At 52.7% G+C, this 12888-nt stretch overlaps 1 protein-coding gene across 2 annotated transcripts in view; it reads right to left on the bottom strand.

Moving 5' to 3' along the window:
- FAM167A (family with sequence similarity 167 member A) overlaps positions 1-12888 on the bottom strand; it is a 37605-nt gene that overhangs the window by 16585 nt on the left and 8132 nt on the right. For both annotated transcript variants that reach the window (XM_039876073.1, XM_039876072.1), the window contains exon 3: positions 2451-3257. In XM_039876073.1, coding sequence (XP_039732007.1) covers positions 2451-2834 — 384 coding nt within the window. In that variant the 5' untranslated portion in view covers positions 2835-3257. The remainder of the gene's footprint in view (positions 1-2450; positions 3258-12888) is intronic.

Below are 12888 nucleotides of genomic sequence, written 5' to 3' on the forward strand. Positions count from 1 at the left end.
TGTTTCTCCCTCTGCCCCCACTCCCACCCCCATGCATTCTGTTGACTACTGACATATTTGTGAATTTACATTTTGAGGAATCGCACAGCAAAGTCGAATGCCTTTGGAAGATACTATGTAGTATGGTGGCTAAGAAGACCATAAGCAACGCAAGCAGATGGGCTACTGTTGGAATTTCTGCTCTCTCACTCACTGCTACATTCTCCTCTGAGCCTCAGCTTCCTCTGCTGTGAAATGGGGGTAACAGGAAGGTGTTACCAAATATGACAGTCAGAAGAGGTAAGCAATGCATGTGATATACCTAGCACACAGTAAACACTCCATTAGTGACAAACCACATCATTATTGTTATTTTTACCCACCCCTGGCAGCACAGAGACATGGCAGGAGGGTGGAAAATATCATGCAAATATAAAGCATTAGTAATAATGTTACTATTCTCTGTACTTATTTAAGAGAGCCTTTAGCAGCCAAGTTAGTCCTGACAATAAACACTCCTCTCTTCGCCTGTGGAGTATTACTCTACATTACTCATGGTTGTCCGTGACCAGCCCACCTTCCTCCTCTCAGCCAGCATCCTCTGGCCAGGGCACCTCGTGATGCTTGGCTTGCAATGGTTTGGCAAGAAAAATGAGCGTGGCCTATAGGTCTATGGCAATGGTTCTTGACGTTGGCTGTACTCTGTAATTACCTGGGAGCTTTAAAAACTCCTGATGCCCGGTACCCCAAGTCTGGATGCTCATTTGATGGGTCTGGGGTGTGGCCTAGGATCTGGGAGGTTTCAGAGCTTTCCTGCTGGTTCTAACATGCAGCCTGGGTGGAGAGGCACCTCCCTCATCTACAAGATGAGGAAGATAAAGCCCTAGAGGACTCCCTACTAGTTTATACACAGAGAATTCCTTCTCTGATCTCCACCCCAAAGGGGGCCCACGGGGAATCTAACTTAGAAAGTAAAGCGTCTGCTCCCAAAAGCAATAAAACCTCATATGAACTCTAAAGCAACAAACCAAATCCTTGATTAGTGGAAATATTTTTTGTTCCTCTTTACGAAAACAGATGAAAGCAGCTCAGCCTCAGGAATTTAAAGAGTGACTTCCAGGGTTCGTCCTGGCCACTGGGAGTCCATCTCTCCTCACCCCCATGAGCACCCAGTGGTTATGGAGCGTCCGGTGACACAGTGAGAATCCATAGGTACCCCATCTTTTATACAAACCTTACTCTCCAGTTACTAAAGACAGGCATACTAGAATGGTGCGTTTTAAGATGCAACATCAAAGATTAAAACCAAAAAGAGATTTCTAGTTAATCAGATATCTGAATCTCTGAACCACCCCTCACGTCCCAGACCCAATTATTTAGTTTGGTTCAAAGGGAATTCCAGGCCCTTATAGGGCTGTGTTTTTTAGGATTATGCAGAACAAACCAAGCAGGCCTCTGCCTACTCTGTTGACGCTGGAGATACTAGTGGCTCTTGAAGGCAGCTGGCCCTTGCTTGCTGGCTCATCTGTGGCCAGAGTGGCCTGACTGGACAGGTGTGATTTGGGCTACAGGTGATGGGGCCAGAGGCAGGAGCTGAGAGCCTAGAGAGGGTTAGCGTCATGTCAGCCTCCGCTGAGAGCCTGCTGTGCCCATGGGCAAAAAAATGATCAAGCTGCTGGTATCAGTTCCCAAACTCATGCCAGTTGCTTACACTCATTTCACCTGCACACCCTCCTAGCCTTGACTTCGGGGCAGTTTCTTACTCAGCCTCTGAGGCCCAGCCCAAAGCCTCCACCGCAGGCCTGATCAGCCACATCACCCTCTGCGTAGCTCCTGTACACAGCTCGGTATTAACAGAGCACTCCTGGGATGAGTCTGAGCTGTTTACAGCAGTTCCCCCACAGCTCTGTGCCCCAATGGCTCCACCTTGAGCTTACCCCACTGTCTGGCACAGCGCCATGGGTGAGTGGCCACTCATGCTTGCTGAGTGAGTGGTCACAGGAGCCGGCTGGCAACTTGGGTGGATGGCAGAGTTAGAGAGTTTCAGAGAGAAGGAGGGGGAGTCACATTTCAGGAGTCCCCTGAGCATTCCAGGAACAAGGGCATGAGACTCTGATGCAGGGAGTGGCACTGAGGAAGGCTAGGGACACCTCCATGGGCTCGGGTTCTTATGGGCGACACTTGTTTCCTTTATAAGTACCTGCGATCGACACATGGATCTCATGTAACCACGTAGTAATGAGGTCTACCCTTGATTTAATATAACAGAAAGGTGACAGGCAACTGGCAGAGGCAGAGAAGGGGAGGAAAGATAGAAAGAGAAATGGAGGCAGAGACGGAGAGGCAGAGAAAGACAGAGAGATACGCGGAAAGGGTGTCTCTCTCACACACACACACATACGCACACACACACGCACACACACAGAACGGCATCTTTTCTGGGGATCTTTGGATGGGCAGCAGCCACTTACCAGTTCCTTCTTAAGCCAGGCTATAGCTTCATCGATATTCTCAAAGCCTTCCAGCTTGCCAGTGGCCCGGGTCACGTCGTCCTGGCTGGCGCTTTCATTAGGTAGGGGATGCTGCCTGAGTTCTCTCAGGGGGCGTGAGGGCTCTCTGTCCTCACACTCTCCCTGCTCAGCAGCCAGCCTCGGGAAGGGCCATGCCTGCTCCTCCAGCCTGGCCTGCCATTCCAGGTAGGATGGCCTGCGGGTCTCCAGCCTCAGTTTCTCGGTGAGGGCCTTCAGGCTCCGGAGGTGGTCGTCGGGAGGCGGGGCTGCTCCTGCCGGCCCTGCTTCTGCCGGCCCCTCTGCCCCCACCACCACTTCTTCTACTTGGATCTGGGGCACAGACATTCTAGAGTATGCCAGGGCGGCCAGACATGGGAGGCGGTGGGCTGGCGTGGGAATCTTGGTGGGTGGCAAGGTTGGGTCCCGCTCTGGAGTCGTCTCACCCAGCTGGGGCCACGGCTCCCGAGGGCATCGCTGGGACAGAAGCAGCTCCCGGAGCAGAGAGGACGATGGACGAGCCACACAGAGTCCCGTCCCGAGCAGCCGCGGAGCTCTGGGGTTAAGATTCTTCCCCGAGTCCTGTGGGCACCATGCTTCACAAAAGGCAGGAACAGACAAGTGTTAGCAGGAATCTTGGGGGCAGCTTTGCCAAGAAGCTAGATCAGTCCTGGAGATGCAGGCAGATCAGAGAATGGCGGGGAAGCGAGGCCGAGCCCCTCTCCTCATGGAAAACAGGGGGCGGCGGGAAGCTGCTGGCTTGTGCAGGCCCTGCGGGAAGGATTCGAGGTCATTATCCATCTCTCCTTGTGTGAGGCCTGCGTGCTCCTGAGCTCCCCGGGAGGGGAAACTGAGGCTCAGAGAGGTTCAGTAACATGGCTGCTAATTGCTACTTCAAAACTAGAAGTGAGGTGTGTTCAACTCCTTAACTTGATGCAGGGAAGTTAACAATAAATCAATACTTTGTACAGCGTTTCACCACGTATGAAATGATTCCACCTCTGTTATCTCATTTAATCCTCACTGCAAGTCTGTAGTTACCTGCTTTTGTCCCCATTTTATACTCAAGAAACCCGAGTTTCCCAGAAGCAAATGACTCACCGGAAAGCTCCCAGAGATTAGCAAGGACAAGGCCAGGCCGTCTGCTTCGGAGGGCTCAGGTCTCTCTAAGCAGCGGCTGCCTGTGGGTCCCCATGTCGACACAGGTGTGCTGCTGAGTCCAGGGAACGCCCACCCCCCTCCCCGCCCACGCAGCACCTGCGCTCAGGCACCCACCAGCTCTTCAAGGCCAGTCTCACTGCTCCTCTCAGCTGCTTTCTCCAAGAACAACACCTTACCTCACCGCTTCAGAGGAGGAAGCAAATAAACCTGCCACAGCTGAAGGAAGAGCCGACTGCCCTCGAGGTGGGTTGTTCAAACGAGCGAGGCGGTGACTCACCGTTCTAGAAAGATGGTTCTCACATTCACTCAAAATGCCATCACGACAGTGCCTCCCGGGCAAGGGCTTCAGCTCTCGGATCTGGTTTGGGCTCCCCACCTCTAAGGAAGATGTTTGAGCCAAGGCGCTTGCCCCAGAATGTCAGGGCGCAGGGTAAGGAAGTAACTCGAAGTTAGAACGAGGCTCCGTTGGCCCCAGAGCCTCTATGCCCACAGGGACTTTGGGGGCAGTTTTGGGGAAGGGTACGTCAGAGCAGGAGACCTCTGACTTGGAATGGGGAAAGAAGTTTTTGGTTTTCAGAGGAAGTTTTAAAAATCCGTGCTGAGGGCGTGCAGTTGTGAAAAAGAATGAAGTGATCTGGAGCGATGTCCAAGCGGAAGCTCACGTACAGAGAAAGAGACGTGTAGCCTAGAAGATATGCCGCTACCGGTGTGGAAAAGGAGAGGCAGGAAGAGAGAGTCTTATTTATTAGTAGGTACCTAAAAATACCTCTGCAGGGAGAAAAACTGAAACTAAGAGTTGTGATTGCGTGTCTGGGGTAATGGGAAATGGCCATCGGGGGACGGTGAGCAGGCAGAGGAGGAGGCAGAGAATTGGAGGGCTGTGCAAAATCCAAACGTAGGCCGGGCCCCCCGGGGAGGAAGGGTGCTTCCTCTCTAACCTCGGCGTGGAGATGCTCTGGGAGAGCAGAGCTTGCTATCTGTTCCAGATGTTCCTACAGTGCCCACCTGCAGTGCAATCTGACCAGAGGAAGGATGGCCGCGCTTCCCCATGCTCTGATGCCCCTGCTTTAGGGCATCCCTGAGGAACGAGAAGGGATATTCCATCCCAACTGATGGCAGAGAAACCTAGATATGCAGCCACATAGGTGAGAATCTCTGAGGGATTTCCACAGATGTGGTTTGCTGGGCCCCAGACCCAGGGGTTCTAATTCAGTTAATCCGGGGTGAGACTCGGGCACTGGCGTATTTTTAAAGCTCCTCAGGGGGTCTCAGTGAGCAGCTAGGATTGAGAACCTCTAGTTTTGAGATAGGAACACTAGACGTGGGGTCAGGCGGCCTTAGCTGTGGGTGCTCTCAGGCTAGCTGAGCCTGTTTCCTCGCCTGTAAAATGGGGTCGTAATACCAACCTCCTAGGCAGAACTAAGGTTTGTCCACACTCTCTGTAGGCTCGGCATACTCCGCAAAGGTGGGGTGTTCTCATGGGTGTCTTTCTGTGCAGTCTCGTGGTCACACAGGCTTCTTTAGAATCTCCCTAAATCTATTAGCTGCTTCCCGGGGCCCTTCCTGCGTGCCATCTGCCTCTATGCTAAGGTGACAGAATCTGTTCTGAGTGCGCTTTGGGGCAGCTTTACCTGTAGGGCTTCTTCCCACAGACACAGGAGCTCTGACTGGTTTCAGCGAAGCTTTTTGGAGAGGGTCTAATCGTAGAGGCTCTTGTCCCCTTCGTCTCCCCCTGCTGCACACTCACCGCAGGGGGCAGGGCCATCTGTGGCTGGAGGGAGTCTTCCCTGTGGGGTGGGCAACAGCCACAACTTGAGGACTTTACGGGAAGGGAGCTTATTTTAATTGCTGGTTTCTTAATCCTTTTGGAGAAGGCCCATGAAGATGGTGTCAGGATGACTTGGAGGCATTAACAGAAGCGCCAGTGTGCTGTGAGTCACTTAATGATCCTTTGATCCACGGAGCTTTAGGGAGTGTGTAAAAGCACCCGTATGCACTCACTGCGCCTCCCAGTAGTCCTGAGGAGCAGGTGGGGTCACCTCATTTCACAGATGAGAAAATCGAGGCTGGGAGGGATGAAGGGACTCCCTCATGGCCATAGGCAGATGCCAGGAGTGGGACTTGGGCACAGTGTCTTCTGACTCTGGTCAGCCTCTCTCTGCTCCAGAGGGTGTGGGGTCAGACCTCCGGGGCACCCAGTCCTCTGATTGTGGGCATGTCAGATCATGACCACTCTGCGCTTCTGCATCCTCTCCTGAGAAGCGTGGGTCACCGGGACTGGCTATATAATTTTCTGGGCTTGGAGCAAAATGAGGATACAAGGCTCCTTGTTACAAAGAACTAAGAGTTCCAAAGTGGCAACAGCAGCATTAACCCAAGTGTGGGGCCCTGTGGGACTGCCTGGGCCCCTCGCTCATGAAGCTGGCCCTGGGGGTGATGCTGTCAACTTCACAGGTCATCGTGAGGATTAAAGTAACAAATATCAAGCCCTCGACACGGTGCCAGGCATGCAGTGAGCCCTAACAAAGTCACACTTAAAAAAACATTATTCTTAAGACGATAAGACCTATTAGTGCCACGTCAGTCACATCACCAGAGGGGCGGGCCCCTTTTGGCTGCACTGAGCAGCCATCCTGTTAGTCCTTGACCTGCTGGGTGGCCTGAGCCAATCTCTGTACCTTTCATCCTTCCCTGGAGGCCAACTGAGATGCAGTCGGCTGGCCCCACCTCCCCCCAGATTTTCAGGTCTCAACTGCATTTTCATCATGCCACAACTAGCAGGTCTGCCATAGGAAGCAGAAAAACAGCCCAGCTTACAAAAACACCACAATATACCCACTCCCTTGCCTCCCTGCTCACATTTTAAACACCCCTTTCCATGGCTGAGGGCCCCGGGGTGGCCCAGGTTTGACAGTGTGTTATCCGCATGGCGAGGCAAAGGGCCAAGACCAAATGCCTTGATTCTGGCCCCAGCTCTGTTGCTGACGAGCCGAGCACCCAGGATCAGCCCCCTCCCCTTAGCCTTGGTTTTCTAATCTGCGTACCCCACCCCGACCCCCATCTGCCTCATAAGGATGCTGTGGGGATCAGCTGCACTCTTGCAACTTGAAAGCTCTCTGCAAACTGTAAAGAGCAGTACCCACCTGAGGATTATTATCATTATCATCAAGGTGTGTGTGGAACATGGAGAGTCTCCAGTCAGGGACTCGCCACTTTAGGAGGCATGGTCTCATGTAGCAGGCAGGAACTGCCTCCCATTGTCCCCAGCATGACTAAGTGACCAGGATTTGCTGAAGCAAGATCCATTCTCCTGGTCATCGGACGGTGTCCCAAGAAACACACTCTCTGGGTGTCCCAATGCATAGGAGCCCAGAGGGGTTTTTTCCCTCGTCCCCAGCTGAAATGTCACCCAAGCAGGCCACTCCAGGGATGACTGAGTTCGACCCAGTCTGAGCTAGTGGAGAAGTGCCGGCCAGGTACAGGAGGGCAGAGGACAGCACTGGACAGCTCCCTGGGCTGGAAGGGCAGTGCTGCATCTGGACGAACAGGGACTTGGAGGGTGCAGTCCCTGGGAGGAGGAGATAAGCTTTCCTTACATCTACCCCAAGTCCTTCCTGCTCGGCAGGAGTGCAGCACATTTCCTCTCACTCTGGGCTTTGCAGAGGAAGAAAGCCAGCCTGGAGCCTCGGGCATCCGGAAAACAGTCTGACCGTAATCCCACCAGGCCCAGGTGTGCCCCACCGGCAGAACCCCCAGCCGCAGGGGGACCTGAAGCTCTGGCAGCAGGGGATCGGTCCTGGGGGCGTGTCCGCCTTTCCGCAGCAGGGACGCGCCAGCACCTGGGGACCTACGATGCACACAGAGACTGCTGTTTGAACATGCTGCCTGGCTTGCTCCAGCCCACGGCGGCTGCCAGGAGGGAAGCAGGCCGTGCCAGCCATGAGCTAACTCCTCTGGCTGCTGGAGGAGCCAGGTGGGTGCAGCTCAGTCGTTCGGCCAACACCTCATCTCATGATGACCTAATCTGTTCACCTGGACGACTCCCAAACCCACTTCCTAGATGGTCTCTGAGGGCAGGGATGGGTGCAGGGGGCTGCTGACCCATTCTCTCTCCCCACCCTCCCTCATTCTCCCCCCCACCCCGCTTTCTCCCTCTCAAGGTTAGGGGGAGTCCATTCCCTGGCAGCACTCTCTTGTTTCCTATCACCCTGTGTTCTAGAGCACTCAGAGCCACCCCCGCTCTGCGTGGCTCCACAAGCTCGTGCCTGCTTCTTCCAGTCTTGTGTTCTTCACTAGAACTGTTTCATTTCTTCTCCATAATACACGATCTTTCCAAAACTCCTTCCTTACTAAACGTCATGCTCTCTCACACCCTGTGGCTTCGCACAAACTTCTCCCTTGGCCCTTCTCTCCTTTCTATGCCTCAGTTCTTGGGAATTTTCTCCTTCAGGAAGTTTTCCTTAACATGTCCGAGCTGTGTGTGCCTGGGATGCAACGAGACCACATCGGAGAAACAATTATGTCATCGCGACAATATTAGCTTACGCTTACTCAGACAGTGCCACGCCAGGCATTGTTCTAAGAGCTTTACACGCACTAACACATTTAATCTCCACAACAACCTTCTGAGGCAAGTATTATCATGGTCTCCATTGCACAGATGAGGAGACTGAACCATCCCTGGTAAAGGAACAGAGTAATTGGGTAGCTTGCCCGAGGTCACAGAACAAAGTGGTAAAGCTGGGGTTTGATCCCCTACAAACTGGCTCCAGCCTGGCTCATAGCCACTAAGCTCACTGACCCTCTTAAGCCATAGCACTTCTACCAGGGACTTTCCTGATGGTCTCCTCTACTCAGAGTCTGAGCTTCATGAGGGTGGAAGCTGGGCTTTGTATCCTGGAACCTCCAGCACTTAGCGCCGTGCTGCTCTCTTTAAGTGTTCATGGGATGAATGAGCAAATAGAACAGGTTTCTTCCCCACCCCCATCCACTCACCACAGCCTCAGCACTGAGGCCAGGACTGAGCCAGTCTAGAAACGATCAGAGAAGCGAAGAGAACCTGGGCTTCCTGTGATGTCACCCTCATCACCTGTCCTCATGAGACCTGCCCTGACCTCAGAGTTTAGACACAGGCCGTCAGGCCCTGGGGAGGCAGGAGCAGCCTCATCCTGCATCCAGTGCCAGGGCTGGGAGCTGGCGCAGAGACAGCAATCCAGCATCACGGGGATAGCTCGGGGACCTCCTCACTGTTCAGCATCATGAGGCCATTTCCACTCAGCATCCTTTCCCTCCTTCTGGGAAGAGCATTTCTTTTTCCTTTGGGGGCCCCTCCATGTGCTTGCTTCCCGTGGGACTGACCTGCCCTCTCTTGTCTCAGGGTGGTCACATGACTCAAGCTGAGCCAGTCAGAGCCCTCCTGGGTTTCTGTGCCAGAACCATCCAGAAGCCAGTGTGTTTCATGCTGGCCTGGAGCTGCTGGCTCACCATCTTCCTCACCACAGGGAAGGGTCTGCCTGACAAACGGAACCAAGCAGATGAGACAGTTAGAGGCCCTCAGTTAGGCCCTGTTGGAATCTTCCCACCCGACCTTGATTATACAGCTTACATATTCTCTGTTGCTTAAGCTTCTTTCAGCTGGGTTTCTGACATTTGTAACCAACATAAGCATGTGTTGGACAAAGAAATATAAAATAACACAGTGGATATTTGTTGATATTTGTCTTTTGTTTGCTTATTTGTTTGTCATTTTTAGAGAGTTCCCCATTTTGTTTGGGACGGCAGACAGGCTGGGCACCTCTCCTCTGAAACCAAGGGATCATATCCTCCTTCCTCCCTGGCCACCAGGTACCCTAGCAACCAGTTACAAACATGTGACTTGAGCTTGGCCAATCAGATGCCCAGGCCCAGGCCTCTGGTATGTGAGGCCAGGATGGAGTGACAGGGAAGTCATCTCAGCTAAACCATCCTTGGTAAAGTAGGGATAATATTGTAACATAATAAGACATATATATTTGGTTTCTGTCCCCAGTTCTTGACACAGAACTCCTAAAACCCTTTCAGCCTTCTAGGTGATGAGAGCGATAGAAATACTTCTTGTTATAATATCTGCTTTTTGTCCCCAGTTCTCTAAACAACTCTAGTAGGTTGATAACGACAAAAAGAGCAGCTTTTATTATTCATAACAAGCCCCTTTCAACCCCACCGGAGTTTATGTTAATGAGCTGACTTTTGGACAACCCCTCAGGATGGGGGCTGGTGGCCAGGGCAACTAACCATGTGATTGGAGAGTTGGAACTTTCAGCCCTTCTCTGTCTCTGGGGAGAGGACAGGGGCTGGAGACTGAGTTAATCACCAATGGCCAGTGATTTAACCAATTATGCCTATGAAATGAGGCCTCCAAAAAAGCCTAACTGAAAGGGTTCGGAGAGCTTCCAGGTTGGTGAACACACAGAGGTGCCAGGAGGGCAGCACGCCTGGAGGGGACAGTGTACCCCTTCCCCATGCCTCATCCCATGTACCTCTTCATCTGGCCAGTAAGTATAAGGAAATGTTTTCCTGAGTTTTGTGAGCTATTGCAAACTACTGACTCCGAAGAGGGGGATGTAGGCAATTCTTGATTTATAACCAGTCATTCAGAAATACTGGTGTGTGGAGTGGAGGACAGTCTTGTGAGACCGAGCCCTTAACTGGCGGAATCTGATGCTAGCTTTAAGCAGATAGTGTCGAACTGAGTTAAATTGTAGGATACCCAGTTGGTGTCTGCAGAGAACTGGAGAATTGTTTGGTGTGAAAAACTCACACATCTGGTGTCAGAACTGTTCTGGGGGTATTGTGTGGGTAAAAACCCAGCACCCCAGTGAGATGGTCTCAGACAGATCATTTAACGTACAGGGCCTCCTGCCTCTGTGTTTTCCTAGCTGCCTGGTTCTGCCTGCTTTCTCCCCTGGGCCTTTGCCTTCGGCCAGTTCTGAACATGCCTTACAATAATGTTATTTTCTGTTGCTGACAACCAAGAGCCCTGGTTGAAATGAGGGGGAATGTATAATTCGCTTGGGGAGCAAAAATATATAACTGACAGCTAAGTAGTGTCATAAAATAGTGTGACTCCACTCCCAACATTTCCATGTGTCCCATAGAGGTGGCTGGTGCCACCTCTGGTGAGAACCACAGGGTGGATAACCATCGTCCTACTAAGGAAGCTTTTACTAAGAGTCTATCTGTGTTCAAAGCTGGTATGTTCCCTAATTTACAATCCACTACAGGCAACGCTTGATGAGGAAGTCATGACAATTCCCACATGTGTAAATTTACGCTTACGCTGTTCCTTCTAGTAGAAGTGCTACCCATGGGTCCCTGTGCATAAACTGACACATTCTGGTTTTAAGCTTGGGAACACACTTAGCACGCTCAACAGAGGAGCCGTCGATTGCTTTGCACACGCAAGGGAGGCCCTGCCCTCCGTCTGGGCTGGCCCTGGCCTCCAGCAGCAGAGCCATAGATAACAGACAGTGGCAGGGACATGAAGCAGGAAGGGGCCCTTAAGATAGCCCTTTCCCCGCAAGACCCGGCTTGTTGAGGAAATTCAGATTCTGCAGAACCTTAACCGCAGTGTAGCCAACTCTATTGCAGAAATGGCCCCGCAGGGGAGAGACCTCAGCAACAGGGTTCACTCCCGGGGAACAGGGCCTTGGACTCTTGCTGCTGCTGAGCCTTCTGTCACCTCTGCTCGTTCACTCTCTGTGGGTCACCATGCTCCTGAAACAGGTCAGAGGAGTCATTCCTGAAAGCCAGTACCTCTGTTTGAGCATGCAACATGTGTCACCAAGCCCCAAACCTTCATGAGAGAGAGTCATTCCCTGAGCTCAGGAGCTGAAGACAGGCAGCATCTTCCCTGCTTCAGCCAATGCTTATGGGGGGCGGAGAGGGGTGGTTGCAAAAAAAAAAAAATAGCCTAAGCACCCACTCTGACTTCCAGTCTTAGCCAGGCCAGGCCCACCTCCCACCCCTCAGCAGAGCCACAGGGCCCAGGGGCTGTGCCCTGAGAGGAGACCACGGGCTGACGGGGCGAGAATGAGGGCAGCCTCAGCTCCAGGGCCGGTACTCTGAGACCAGAGCCACCGCCAGCGGGAGCTGTGAGACTGGGAGTGGGGAGTCACCTCACCTCACCTGCCTGGATTTCGGCCCCGCTTTTGACAATGGGGCGTTGCGGCATCCACCCTGCAGAGCTACAGCGTGGATGAGATGAGAGAATGAGAGGAAGGGCTTGGTGGACTATAATCCCCCAAGTTTTATAAACTGAAAAAAAATCGGGGTGGCTCGGTCTGCGCTCACACCTGAATCCTTTTCTTTCCCTTTCTAGAGCAGTGAATCCCCCTTTTCTTCTTGCGGATGTGAGGTCGGTAGGTCTGGTACGTGGACATGGAGCTGTGACAAGGCAGGCTTCTTGGTGTGGGTTTAATTACAAACACTGATGCTCATCTTAAACGGGAGCCCAGGGCCAGGACTCAGCACTGGCAGCGGCTAACGGAGGCTGTAAAATCCCCGTCTGTGTTCTGCAGACTTTCAGGAGTGCTAATGACTGGGGCTGAGAGGCTGGGGGCCACAGCCCTGCGTCCCACAGAGCTGTCCGTAGGAACCGGGGAGCTTCCAGGAGCTGCCAGAAAGCATGTTTTCTCTCCTCATCAGAGGTTGCCATGGTGACCAAAGAGGAGGGGACACCCGCTGGTCTGGCTCTACACAGATTATCTTTCCAAGCTCATCTTTATTCGAGGTGTTGGTCAGAGCTGGCAGTGGGAGCACCTGAGATGGGGGTATGACAACGTGCAGAGACCGAGCCTTCGGCACCAATTATGTGTGTGTGGTGGGAGAGAAATGTGTTGGGATGTTGTGTGTGCATGTGTGTAGGTAGGGGAGTAGGGGTGGGTTATATTGTTGCGTGTGCTCTGGTGGGGATGCTAGTTAAGGAAAGTGGGGTGGTATCAAGGTTGCCCATGACAGTGGGGTCTTTCTCAAATGCACTGGTGATGTACACCTCAGGGGAGAGCCCGTTTATAGGGGCTGCATGCTGTCCACCCAGGAGAGCCCTCCACTTTCCACTTCCTGGATGCCATCTGTTCGATGCCTGGATTATTCCTTTCGTCCTCCCATCAGCAAACCATTGTGAGAATCCAGCCATTTCTTCTGAGTCCAAGGTTGTGTTCCCTGCCCTCCAGCCTCGGCACCATCACTTGACCCCTCCCTG

Source organism: Pteropus medius, unplaced genomic scaffold (genome assembly GCF_902729225.1).
Source record: "Pteropus medius unplaced genomic scaffold, Ma_sr-lr_union100, whole genome shotgun sequence".
NCBI lineage: Eukaryota > Metazoa > Chordata > Mammalia > Chiroptera > Pteropodidae > Pteropus > Pteropus medius.